Below are 14,169 nucleotides of genomic sequence, written 5' to 3'. Positions count from 1 at the left end.
GCAAATTAAATAGTCGGAAAAAACGTTATTGCTACTCAACACTAGATGGCAAAAATTTAAATTAGTATTTTACTATCACGGTTTTTGAACTTTTGTGATAGAATTTCTTGAATGGGAACTCAAGTTTTGTACCTGCCTTTCTGGCGTTATTATTTATTGTAATAATTTTACTTATTCAAGGTTTACTTACGTCGCATCAGCTGGTCTGATTCGTTATTTCTATCGTGTTTGGTTTCGGCAATTTATTTCGATTCCGAACGCAAATTTTATTTCATTTGATGGCTTTTTAGCTCCCGAGTCTCGTATCTCTGAAGTGAACTGCGTATTTGATTGTGAGAACATTGATGGGTTTGCGTGCTGCTGATAAAAAGAAGTGAGCTGACATTTTCTAGCGCGGTTGGATATCAATGCTCGTGCATCTCCTCGTCATTCTACTCGAGCTGCCTTCTAGTGCCCCTTAACCATATATCATAGGGAAGTATCACTCACGCTTCATCCGAACCGTGATAGAACACCACCCCGAACTGTGAAACGAACATATATCAAGCTATGATGTCCACTTCCATCGTGGGCTCTGCCACGTCGGTAATCGAGCTGCAGGAAGGCTTCAAGAACAAAATATCAACTATTAATGTAAGTATTCGAATATAATTCATTTCCCCTAATACGCAGAAAGAAGTTTTTATCAATATTTATAAGTCAAAAGACAATGAATAGTTCTCGTAATTATTCCATACATATCAGGCTGTCTACTGTATATACTACCTGATAAGCATGCCATTCACTTAATAATAATATATAATAATAATAATAATAATAGCGGTTTCAGCGTTATTAGGCCGTAGGCCTGTCGCCGATTCTTAACATCGCAGAACATTCACAGCTTGTTGCAGTCTCGAACTCACAACTCACTGCTACAATTCTGCTTTGCTTGACCGCCCGGTCTCCTTGCCGATTCTGGCCAGAAACTGGCGCACAGAGCTGGGATCGAACCCGCGCCTCTCTGCGCCAATCTTGGTACTATGAACTGTAACCCCTGGGCCACCCTGCCCTGTAACCACTGGGCACTAATGGAGCTCATTTCACTTTCTGCACAATCCTCAGGTATGCGTTGGTCTCCTGAGCGCCGATGACGACGAGCACCAGCGGCTGCTGCGGTCTGTGAAGCAGGAGCTCTATAGCATCACGCAGAACATCTCCGCGCTGAGGTAAATAATGCGAGAAGTTTTCATTTTCATGAGCTTTTACGTACGTTTTATTCATTTTCATGAGCTTTCATTTCCCCTCAGGGGGAACTTCTGACGCGTGTCTGTGCTCGTCAGAAGTCCTATGGAATTTCGCGTTAGTAGAGGGATTGTTCCTGAGCGCCCCACCGCTGAGCTCGCGGTGTCTGAATGCAAGTCTCAGTTGTGGGGTTAAGTTATTATGTAGGTAAGATTCCTTACATTAAGTTATTATGTAGGTAGGACTCCTTGCATTTCCCTTCTCTGTCTCTCTCGTGCGGGCGGCCGACGTCCCGTGTAAGCGACCTCTTGTTCGAATGTCTTAGTTTCTGTTGCTTTTCACCTGTCCCTCCTTGTCACTTCGTCTCTTTGAGATGCTAACGCTGCGATCCAGCTCCAGCGGGCTGGAGATCTGAGACCTCCCGCCCCTTGTGGGTGATGATGAATTTGAATAATTGAGACCTCCCGCCTTGCTGGCTATGTTATCTTTTGACCTCCGATGCGAAATAGCTTGATATCTGAAGCGCTATTAACTATAATACTACTACTACTTACGTATCTAGTTAAGCAACAAGTTTTTAAAAGTCTTTTTTAATATGTTCAGGTCGAGCGTTGCAGAAGGTCGCGAAAACCTGCAGCGCATGAAGCAACTGCTGGTAGTGGTGCGCTCCTACAACGCTCAGCTCAATCACATGCGTCAGCATCTGCCAGCTCATCTGCCTCCAGCGGCCGGTCAGCAAGAGCGACCCAAGCCTTCGTTGCCGTCCGTCACTAACGCTGCTGCATCCAATGAGATCATCCAGTCCGCTCTTGTCATCTCCGCCAAGGTTTGCTTCTACTTACTTGCTTCAACCTTTCTTACTTGGAGTAAACGCTTGTATGCGTATGCGGTTGATGCAATTTTAAATTATCTTCGTCATCTGAAGATCCAACATAAAATAATTTCGTGCAGGTCTGTAACTAATCAGGAGTATATAATTGCCTCTACGTAAACCTTCTCATTAAAACGTACAAATGGTTCGTTTCTTCCTTAGTCAGTTTTTTCTTTCCTGAATTTTTCAAAGTTCACAACTTCAGGGCGGAAGTTCACAACTTTAAAGGTGGAGTTAAGCGTGTTGTTGATTTATTTGAACTAAACATATATGATTTATGCATACCAATTCAAACTTCAAAGTGTGTGAAGTGTTGTGTTCATATGATGGCTGTGTGCAGGATGGCGAGAGCGTCTCCTCCTGTCCCGCTCAGTTCGCCTACATCACCGTCGAGGAGTTCGATGAGGTTCCCAAGTAAGCGCCGTCTCGGTTAATCTCTCACTTAATAAACGCTCCACTTTTTAATCTTTCACTTAATAAACGCTCCACTTTTGCCGTAGTTTTTTTACCTGGCGATGCGATGAGACTTACTTCAATAATTGATTAATTTAACTCGTGACTTCGATACATATTTATTCAAAACGATGTAGATTATATAACACTTTAGTCGTTTTCTAATGCAGGTTTGTTTGTTTCAAACTTCTTTTGTTTGGATGCGCATTGTATTTATCTTCAAGTTCGTGTTTTTCCTCATTACCTACTTTTTTCTGCTTGCTGAACATGTTTCTTAATCTGCTTTGAGACATGNCAGCCAGAAATCAAAGAAAAAAATGTTTTTTTGCGGTCGTCTTGCTCTTTTTCCTGGGACTTTTGTGGATTTAATGACGCCTTTTAAAGAAGGTATTAATTTTTTCGTATAGAAAACCTTGCCCACAAATACATTTCCTACAACAGGTACATCAAGGGCAGGCTTCAGTACGGCCAGATCAACCAAATGGTGGACCAGATGAACAAGGCGCTGGCGGCGAAGTACGCGTTACTCCGGCGACCTCGCAGCAAACTCTCCGTGTCTGAGATGAAGCTCGTCAGCGCTCTCCGATCACAGAGCAATGAACAAACCAAGGGTACTTGACACTAACGTGGGATTTTATATTGTCCTTTCTTCAGTTCACCATTTTAATTAATTACTGACTGCTGTCTGTTAATTACTGACTGTCAGCAAACTCTCCGTGTCGGGAGATGAAGCTCGTCAGCGCTCTCCGATCGCAGAGCAATGCACAAACCAAGGGTACTTGACAGTAACGTGGGATATTATATTGTCTTTTCTTCAGTTCACCATTTTAATTACTGACTGCTGTCTGTTAATTACTGACTGTCAGCAAAGTCTCCGTGTCGGAGATGAAGCTCGTCAGCGCTCTCCGATCACAGAGCAATACACAAACCAAGGGTACTTAACGCTAACGTGGGATTTCATATTGTCCTTTCTTCAGTTCATCATTTTAATTACTGACTGCTGTCTGTTAATTACTGACTGTCAGCAAACTCTCCGTGTCTGAGATGAAGCTCGTTAGCGCTCTCCGATCACAGAGCAATGAACAAACCAAGGGTACTTGACAGTATCGTGGGATTTTATATTGTCTTTTCTTCAGTTCACCATTTTAATTACTGACTGCTGTCTGTTAATTACTGACTGTCAGTAAACTCTCCGTGTCGGAGATGAAGCTCGTCAGCGCTCTCCGATCACAGAGCAATGCACAAACCAAGGGTACTTGACACTAACGTGGGATTTTATATTGTCCTTTCTTCAGTTCACCATTTTAGTTACTGATTGCTGTCTTCCCTGCTGAATTTTGGAGCGCAAGAGTTCTACAAATTGTTATTGGGCTTTGCTCACTGTTTGTTAAAACAGTCATCGAAAGCTACTTGATAACTAGTTACCTGTAGAAACATGACTACTGTATATTAGTCAGCATTAGCTCAATAATTGATTCACCCATCCCTATTACGACGAAAACTTCAGGTTCTACTTGTTCTTATTAAATAAAACATTGATTTTCAAATGTAATTAATTTTAAGGTCATTAACGATTTTTGATGATCTCGGTCGGAAATACATTTTTCCATCTTATTAACAGGGCGCGTGTTCGTATGCTGTGATGATCTCAAGCGTTGGAGTGACGTCAAGATGGACTCGACTCATCGGTCAATGCTCACTGTCCTCCGGACCGCTCGCAAATGCCAAGAAATACGTGGCCCTGCTTCTCTTATACGCTACGCCGTACCCGTTGATACCATCTGAGTTGCTTTCTGTACACTCAGATCACACCCAAAAGTCGCAGTATTCTCATAGAAAATATCTTTTAAATCTGTGGAACTATTTTAGTGAATGTCGTTTGATTTTTAAAATCTTCACCGAGATCAGTTAAATTTATTAAATTTTAAATAAGCTTGTTATACCGCTACTTTTGTATGTAGCCAATGACTTGTCGTTCCATTATGAAACCATCTTCTGGTTGCTTTAAAACTCCGAACCTTATATTCACCAAATGCTATATATCTTGAAAGGAACACCTTTAATATAGAGCTTATTTTAAAATGCAGAATAAAGGAAAGCCCATTTTATAACCATTTACCCCTCAGTTTTTAATTGATTCGCTTAGGCCATTATTGGAAGTGTACTAGCCGTTTTACGCTTGTTGAACAACAGCATAACGCAAAGGGAAATGTTATTAAACTTTTCGATTTAATTTGTACCAGATAATCAATGCGTCACCATATTTGATATTGAAGTCTTTCAATTTATTTAACCTCGATTTTTTTATTATCTTGGTTTCGAAATTCGTCTTGCTCGACCTTATGTTCATATGATGAACTTGGGCTTCACCGAATAAAACTGCTCTGTTAAGTGTATGTTTCCATGGTCGATCGTTCGACTAGAATGAATTGTCATAGATCATTCTAGCATTTTTTTTTTGTAATGGCTGTTTGTATTTGTCCTGAAGATTATGTACAAATTTCAGTGCCTATTTACTGTACATTTGCTAAGAATCGGTAACTATATTTCAGTGTCTGATGAATTCAGACACATTATTATACATAATCTTTATTATTCTCTACTAAATACGTGTTCACTAGTAGAATATGTAGCTCTTGACATAGCTTAGGCTGCGCGACGTGAACTCGGTTTCTGATATGTAAATATGTTCTCAGTTAAGGCTATTGGTGTTAAGCTAACTCCCTATTAAGTACACATGCCTAATATTTTTAATGAATATATATTTTTCAGGTATAATGCTATTTTTGGTCTTCTCTGAATTTCCTTGCGCTTTTGCTAGAATCGCTCAATTTGAAATTTATTCATTACCTTGAAATCAGGTTCTAGAAAACTGTATTTCTCTTAAAGAGAAATTTAATCCAACAATGTCGAAAAAGTAAGATTTCAATACCATTATATTTTTACAAAAATAGTAAGATACAATTTTTTTCCACTCGATAATCTGGTATGGGAGCTCTGTCACATTTGTGACCGAGTACTAACCACAAACCAAAATTTCAGTCAAACCTATATTTCAATTGCAATTATCTAATTAGCTAACATTATTTTAGGCTAATAAATAGTGAACTGTTTCGTCATGTTCGCTGTCAAACAGTGCAGCTTGAGTTGCATCTTAAATTCTAAATAGGTGCATCTTCCAAAAGTCATGATATAGGTTAACAGATATGATGTGATTTTTCAAATCTAGTAGGTCAGCTGTTCAAGTTTATAATGAAAGGCTTCAATTGATCACTCTGTTGAATAAATAAGTTAGAGGGCCTTAGGATGACTGCTGGATGAGGTAAAGACCTGGCGTGTCTCATAGTTCTTGGTGAAGGTCTTGCGTTTGGTACCGTCAGGAAGGATTTCCTCGTATCCTCCAGCGGCCTCACTCTCTTGTTTGCGACGTTCCTGGTTACCCAAGACTGTGCCGTCATGGCCTTTAAGCGTGGACACCTCAGTGACCGCGTGGTGCTGGCGCTTGACACCGGGGGCCGGGGAATCCTCCCATCTCTTCTCCTCTCGTTCAGTCACGGTGTCGCCTTTGCGGATGATGTCCTTTGTGGTCACAGCGCCCCTAGGTGGAGCCACCACGATGCTGGTAGGTGTGCTCGTAGCTGGGGCGGGAGCATCGACGCTCGTGTGGAGGGTGTGTCGGCTCATCATGTCCTGCATCTCGCGTTGTGATTTCTCTACCATGTCGTCGAAAGATGAAGACCAGTCGTCGCGTTGTGTGGATACGAGGCCTCGACGGTCTGGCACACTCGTGGTGAAGGTGGTGACCTCGCGAGTTGTGGTGGGGCTCAAGGGGACGGAGGAAAGGGTGGTGCGCGTTGTGGTGGTTATGGCAGGACGAGAGTTAGCCTGAATAAAATGCAAATCAGAAAATTATAAGCAATTTCAGCAAAAAAAATGAGCTAATACAAGATTTAGTGATGAAGCAAACGCTATCAAAATTCAAACTAAATGCCACAAAGTTTAACGTAAAAAGAGGCAGTTCGAAAAGTTTTGTTGACACGCTCAATGCAAAATTAAGCTATTGAAAATAATAAAACTTTATTATCAGCATCTACGTAAAATTTATTAAACTAATGAAACGATTAGTTTAACTAAAAAATAATCTAAGGAAAAAGACATCCGAGTCACACCAAATAAGTGATGAAATTTCGAAAGGCAAAAAAATTGGTGCCTAAACCTTGACCTCTTCTAATACAGTTAGGAAAGCAATAAAGCTAAAAAGCAATTGAATAATGACACGACCTCGCAGTTACTCAGGCTGTGGGGAAAGAAACGCATACGTTACAAAATAATATTTTTATAGAGGTGAATTTTTATATGGGACGATATTGTTTCACAATGTGAATTTGTGGTAGGGGTTGCATTGTCTTTACTACAAACTTTTATCATGGGTACAAAGTGGGAGTGCATCTTTAGCCTTTTAGTTGTTTAGCCAAACCGGGCGTCAACAGACTAGAATCACTAGATGAAGCTATTCAAGAGTAAATATTTCGACTGGTAGTGCCTCCCACAGCACAAATTATTGGATATTCAACAGCCCCTTAGCTCCAACGTCAGCTTTGGCTAGATCTGGTCAGAAGGCCCGTCTCCAGATCTACAAGAGACAAGTCAAGAGAATGGGCAACAGGCCAACCTGGCCTATTCTTCAACGCCGATATCACAATAGTCAAGAGATTCGGCATATAATGGTATAGAATAGACAAGAGATAGGTAGGTATAGAATAGTCAAGAGATTCGGCAACAGGCCAACCCGGCCTATTCTTCAACGCCGATATCACCATGTTTTGTTCTCCTCGAGTATCTCACCAGTTTGGGGGCGTTTATCTTCAGCACGCCGTCTTTGGAGAGAGCAGAGCTGATCCTGGCGAAGTCGACGTTCGATGGCAGAAGAAAGCGTCGTACGAACTGCTGGGTCGACACCGACGTGCCTTCTTTTTTCTCGATCTTTCCCTCTACGACAATTTTGTCATCGACCACCTTTACGTTGATGTCTTCGGGCTTGAAGTCCTTCACGTCAATCACCATCTGCGATTCGTGGCGAGAAATTATAATATATAAATTTTGTCAAATTCCCTATTCATACTCATTTTCATTTTACTACATTGAAAGCCTTTTTTATGCTGAGGCAGGGAAAAAGCTGGAATGAGGGGGCACAAAGAAATACATCATTAATACTGTGAAGCTTGCTAGAAGATATTCAATAAAAGACAAGATATCTGAATAATCGCGATCGAGGTAAAGACCTGGCGTGTCTCAGCTACGATAGAATCTGATTGAAGCTAGATTCTCTCTATCACCTTGAATTTATCGTCTTCCTCGGTGCAAGAGACAGCCTGCGACTCGTCAGAGGTGACGTTTGAAGATCTAATTTGGCGGTAAATGTTCCTGGTTTCGGTGGCAGGCGCGCAAGACACGGTCGATGTTGTGGTCGTGCGCTTGGTGTTGCTTAGGTTGCTGGAGGGCGCGTCCGTGTCCCATTTCTGGACCACGTCACGCATGGCTTGATCCCACGAGTCCCACGAGTCCTAGAGGAGCACCAAGACAATCAAATTAATATGATCCTTCATTATTACAAATCGTAGAATGCCCGTGAAAATGGTAATTTGTTATCATTTGTATGTTAAATACGTTTGTACACAAATTATATTCTTTCAACTCGGTAATATGATTAACCTTGAAGAAGGAGTCGTCGTGGAAGCCTCCTCTCTTCTCGACGGTGACCGTCTTTGTGGTCTTGGTCGTCGTCTCAGCCATCTTGTTCCTGGAAAAAACTCTGCCTTAAACATCATAACCAGAAATTTTCTATTTTAATAGTGTCAACGTGGAATTAACAAAGAGTCTCAGGTAATCTCCATAATTGTTACTTTCCCTCAAAATGCATTAGCACTTTGCAATTAATAAATAGCATTAAAGTCTATTCAAGAGTTATCACCTCATTCCCGCTGAAGTAATAGTTTCCACGCTAGTGATTCTTATTATTCAAATATTAATTTCTATTCTAGTCGTCGGGCGTGCCCCACTATTTCCGTAGCAAATGACCCAATATGATTGGGTGCGTGCCAGCAGAAGCGAGCAGCTTTTATTTGCTTATGTTCAGCAAGAAGCTCATTATTTATCATAGCGGCGATGCTGGGCAAGTTTTATGTTTGGTGTAAGGCAGTGCCAAGTGCAGCGCAATATCGAGCGGCGATGTTTCGACAGATGCGCAGGTGCTGCAGTTACTAATTTGGTAAGAATGTTTGTCTCGAATGCATTGCTATGAGAAGATAATGATTGTCGTTGTATATTTTCCTGTTTGAGGTATGGGAAAAATATATACATATTTAAAGATCGTATTTGTAATACAGAGTCTAAAGAAGAACAAATGCATTGTTATTTGATCTAAAAAAATTATTCTCTTATTCTGTTAAAAAAATTATTCTGTTCTGTTCTGCGTAATTTTTTTATATTATAGTATTTGAGTGGACTAGGAAAAACTTTTAATTAATTACACATGCACCCACCGGTTTAAAAAGGCAATCGCAAACTTATTGATTTTTTCCTGTTTCTCATCCTAATAAATAAATCTGATTGGGTAGTGTTCTCCAGTGATCTAATTAAGCAAGCGAACCTATGTTAAAACTCGCTGCAAGTCTAATTATACTCAAGTTATTTGTCAATTTATCTCAAGTCTGGGTGAATGAATGTTCGAAAAGTTTGAAAGGAAAGTAAACTATTTTACAACATATTTAATTCTGGGTATTTTTTCTGCTGAACAAGAGTCGGTGACCGCAAAGTATGCGTGGGCAGCTGCTGCAGTAGGCGGCCGTGTGGGCAACAAGACGTGCCTTGCAACGCCTCTGCCCTGACTCGGTGCGCTGCTATAAACGCTTGCCGCTCATATCGTACATATATATCTCTTGTTATGAAATAAATAATGTTCCATTCGACCAAGAAACTTGAAATATTGTGCTAGTTAAATTACTTCCCTTAAAGAATTAATGTTTCAAATTATTTTTCATGTGAACCGGGCCGGGTGTTGCTGGAACAGGGCACTGAAAAATTTCTGAAATTGGAAAGAAACTGTTTCCCTTTCTCGTTCAACGCTACCTGGAGCTTGGAAGATCTGCTATTTACTTTTAGTATGAATATTCTCGCTCATCAAACTCATTCTAAAGCTATTCAATGGACAATGAGTAAAATAGGGCAACGGCAACTTTAGCAGAGGTCCAAACTTGAAAATTATATTTTGCATAATGTAATTGCATGGTTACTTTACGAATTAACAATTAAACTGTTTTTTATGAAACAGAAAACAGTATATATATGGACATTTTAACACCATAAGGTAATGTTTCCTAAATATTTTAGTTCTATTACTTGTACTGCTATAATCTTTTCTGTTGTGATATTGAGCACCAATTTATTGCAAAATATTTTTCGTGAAATTTTAGTAACGCCATGGGGATTTGTGGTCGAACTGAGAGTCAACGTTCGGGCAGGGGACAAAATTTCTTGTCAATGCGCTTGGATGTGGAAGTAATATAGCTCAAGTCAAATAATACGAGTATGAGAATCAAGAGACACCCTTGGCCTTCCTACACACATGAAACTTCAGGTAGCTTCTCACAGGGGAGGAGAGAAGGGCTTCTGACAACGGGAGCGCAGCTGTGCACCACCAATTTTGTGCACCAATAAGCCCTGAATCGAACGCCTTGGATCTATCCTGACCTACATCAATCAGTCGTGCACCACTCGGCTTTGTCCTCTTCCGGCCTTGACCACCACCTGCCGTGCACCACCAGGCCGGGGATCGAATATGACTTCCTGGCATCGTTAAATTACGTAATTCTACGTTCATTGCATCTGAGGTTAGGTTTCAGATAGCATAGTTCTGTTCCAAAATTTATCGTCGTTCGACAAGTGGCCGTTCGACCGAGGGCTGGTTTGACCCGTGGCCTAGATACGGACGGCTTGAAGTGTTGAAGGCTACGTTCCGGAAGGCAGGAATCATGATGATCCATTACATCCAGGGCAGTGGTGGTCTTCGGCAGGCGACCCCTGACAACTTGTGTATACAATCAACGGTTAGCGATTGCGGTCAGCGTCGTCGGATGGCGGATCAGAATTTAAATTCTTATGAAATCTACCCGTTTATACTTTTCCCTATTCTTGATTGAAGATTCGGGTAATTGTGAACACTTTTGAATTAATTAATTTTACATTTTCGGACCTATAGAATACTGTGGATGAAGTCGATTCCAAGTTCATTAAATTTTATATCCGCGTGTAAACCGTTGATGATATTCTCAAAGCGAAGCTTCTTTTTGGTGACAGATTCGCATAACAATGGCATGCAAACGAGCGAATTTCGTTGCGTGAATGAAGTGCAAGGAAGTGTTGGTGTACATTGTAACAGCTGCTGCACGTAGCTCGCCCTTGTAGTGCCTGCGTGGCCTCGACGCTCCCAGTCATCCTCTTAAACATCTGTCGCCTCTGAGACGCATGGATCTTAGCGAGACGAGCAAAGCTATGGCATCAAAGTATAATAATGAATTGATAAGAAAAAAATTATAAGGGGTCAAAGTCAATGCTTCATTGCATTCGTGTTCGGGTTATAGAATGAATAAAATACGGAACTCCGCGGTGAATGTTTTGGACGAAAGCCCCAGCACCGCGCCTATGTGCATAGTGAATCAGGCAGATGAATGCTCACTTATCGTTAACTCTGCAGTGAATCATGTGGATGAATGCATACGTATCGGAACTACGCAGTGAATGATGTGGATGAATGCTTATGCGCCGAAACGAATGGAAGAGCAAATGAAAGATATATGAAAAATTTTGAATAAGATCATTGCAAGCAATGAAAGAAATTTTAGTATTCTGGAAAATTATTTCCAATGAACTAGAATGTGTATTTAAAAAGTAGAATGTGTAATAAAATAACTGTTTCTTCCCTTAAGTCACCGAATTTTGTCTGATATTCTTCCTAAAAATTTTCAACCGAAGTTTAAAATGTTTATTGAGCCATAAATATCAGTATCCCTATTGATTATTTTTGGTTTTTGATTTCTTTGTACAGTTTCGATGTAAGTGTGATGGGTTTTAAATCTTAAAATCTTTTTAAATCTTTAAATCTTTTTAATCTTAATCTTTTAAGGGTCTTAATTTTTAATGGTTTAAGCAAGTTTCATAGCCTGAGATCGTGGTATTCCTTATTTGCTGATAAGATAGCGTCACTTCCTGTTCCGTAAGTGCGTTTTGTAAGGGCAGCGGCGACATTATTACTTGCCGAGCGAGCGACCTCCTTGCCTGGCATCGTCCAGCTCTGTTGTCCACTTCCGCTGTCTCGGACGCCGTCCAAGGACGCGTGCGCGGAACCGATGTCCCGACAGATGGCATTAATAATGTGCCTTTCCACTACGTAACTTCTCTTATATATTCCGGATAGAATTCAGTGGTTCCCAAAATGGGCGATATCGCCCCCCTGGGGGCAGTGGAAAGATCTTTGGGGGCCTCTGGAAAGATCTGTGTTTAACCTTTCTCTTTCAAAATTACAGCATACTAAATATCAAGAAAGAGGCGTTTGTTTTTATATGTGTCTGTCAGCGGAGGGCGCTAGAGATTCATTGGGGAGCCAAGGGGGGCGCCTGCTTGAAAAAGTTTGGGAACCACTGGCCGACAGATGGCAGTAAAGTACGAAACGAAACCGTGGCAGTAACGCTTGCATCGGTTTCCCGGAAAAAGCAGTTTAGAAGCAAGGTATGAATGTCTCACGCAACTGATGCGAATCACGGAAGCTTTGAGTTTAGCCTCCGGTGATCACTGTGAGGAGCAGTTGATAAGAAAGTGCATTTCTAGCTTGCAATATGCCCCTAGCAAACAAATTTCATCAGTTCATTCACTCAGATGAATTAGGGGGTGAATGTGAGAGCGCCTCCGGGTAGTGACTAGTGATAAGGGAAACTATAGTGATAGCAAAATACTGCTTGTACACCTGCGCGTGTTAGTTTGTGAGATAATTAAAATAATAAGCGTGTTAGTGCGTGGGTGAGATAGTATTAGGTTTGCATTGTTACAGCATTAAATGTAGCATCAGACAACCCTGGATTTTAGCACCTCTCAAGATGACAAATTCAACTCGTTACGCCATCATGCAATCTGACCATCCCTGAAGAGATGGCTGATATTTTTCACTAAACCGTAGATTCGGTAAAAAATTAATTTTATCATTGCAGTATTTATTTATTTGTCTATATATTTGACTTTTAGCGTGAATTAAAGTAACTTTCATAGTATACAATCACCTTGCATTCCATTTCTTATTCTAATCTAAAGTCACCGAATGCTCGAACTTTTAACATTTAATTATAATATAATTCAGTGCAAATATATATATTACTAAAATATTTATATAAAATATACAAATATATTCTTTATAAAAATATATAAAAATACATAACCAATGATGACCTATGACGTCACTTGCTGCTCATTAAATGAAATTTCTTAATCCATAAAATGAGCATCCATCGATCAGGTCTCCCACAGAGCCGCGTCAGGAGAGCTTGTTGCTCGTGCACCTCAATATGGCTTGAGCGCTCAACTAACGGGTGATTTATTACGAGTTTATAAAAGCTTTTAGCTTATTTTTTAGCTTATTTTTTTAGCTAAAAGCTTATTTTTTATTTAGGTTTAGCCTACATTATAAAAGCTTTTAGCTTTTTACGATTACAATGTAGGAGTGTTCGGTGTCTCAACGATGGAACTCTATCTGAGATTTAATTTATAGTGTGTACTTTGCTATGTTTCGCTTATTTCCATGCAATGAATATATTTATTTATTATATATATCATCGAACACTTCATAAGTTAAAAGAAAATATGAGTGCATTACCTTCACTTTATTATAAGACTGCTTTTTCAGGGAATTTATAAGTTTTATTCATTTTTAATTCCAGCGCAAAAATAGTTGTATAGAAGAAAACACAAAACAGTTCCTATCATGGATTATTTAACTGGCATACGCTGTCGTATAATCACTTTCAAATTCAACTTATATATGCTACCGATATTCAGAAGCTAAGAAAGTTTTAAATAATTTTTTTCTTCTAAAAACATATGAAGTTCTCGTAAAAATTTTCTAGAAGCCATATAATTATATACCTGGTTTATTATTATGGGAATTTGAATGCTTCACTAATAGAATTAAGATCGTTTGTCTCGATCATTCTGTATTATGGTATCGATATATGAGTACCTAATATATTTTGGGAGAAAGCTATGCACTTATTTGGTTATTTAAATAATTTTTAAAAAATTTAACTGACCAAAATTATGAAAAAATTACATAAAATTGCATATGTTTACTTTTTTAATGGCAATCTTGTGGCTGTTGAAAATAACTATCTATTGAGGGAGATGTTGTATAGATTATAAGATATTCATGAGTTTAATTTAATTTCATATATGTGATGGTAAAATCTGATCATTGCTGTGCGATTTTGGGCTTTAATATACAAAGTTGTCTCACCGAACTGGGCAGGCGTACGGTCCTAAATTCCACGGCACTTCACTCCGGCAAAAATCCTCGAGCTGCA

The 14,169-nt window shown here is 39.8% G+C and overlaps 2 protein-coding genes across 2 annotated transcripts; one reads left to right on the top strand and one right to left on the bottom strand.

Moving 5' to 3' along the window:
• Nucleotides 1–16: 16 nt before the first annotated feature.
• Nucleotides 17–5,333, top strand: LOC108678544 (spindle and kinetochore-associated protein 1-like). Its single transcript, XM_018166997.2, has 6 exons — nt 17–633; nt 1,105–1,208; nt 1,828–2,050; nt 2,436–2,509; nt 2,990–3,159; nt 4,170–5,333. Exons 1-6 carry the CDS (start codon nt 550–552, stop codon nt 4,331–4,333), a joined length of 819 nt encoding a protein of 272 aa, XP_018022486.1. The 5' UTR covers nt 17–549; the 3' UTR covers nt 4,334–5,333.
• Nucleotides 5,334–5,459: 126 nt separating this feature from the next.
• LOC108678543 lies at nt 5,460–14,169 on the bottom strand. The gene is made up of 5 exons (XM_018166995.2): nt 14,103–14,169; nt 8,261–8,348; nt 7,885–8,112; nt 7,394–7,612; nt 5,460–6,433 (listed from the first exon to the last, which is right to left on the bottom strand). Exons 2-5 carry the CDS (start codon nt 8,339–8,341, stop codon nt 5,840–5,842), a joined length of 1,122 nt encoding a protein of 373 aa, XP_018022484.1. The 5' UTR covers nt 8,342–8,348; nt 14,103–14,169; the 3' UTR covers nt 5,460–5,839.

This window comes from Hyalella azteca, unplaced genomic scaffold (assembly GCF_000764305.2).
Source record: "Hyalella azteca isolate HAZT.00-mixed unplaced genomic scaffold, Hazt_2.0.2 contig3812, whole genome shotgun sequence".
In the NCBI taxonomy this organism is placed as follows: domain Eukaryota; kingdom Metazoa; phylum Arthropoda; class Malacostraca; order Amphipoda; family Hyalellidae; genus Hyalella; species Hyalella azteca.
Note: the sequence above shows the minus strand (reverse complement) of the source record. Positions and strands in the feature narration are given on the sequence as shown.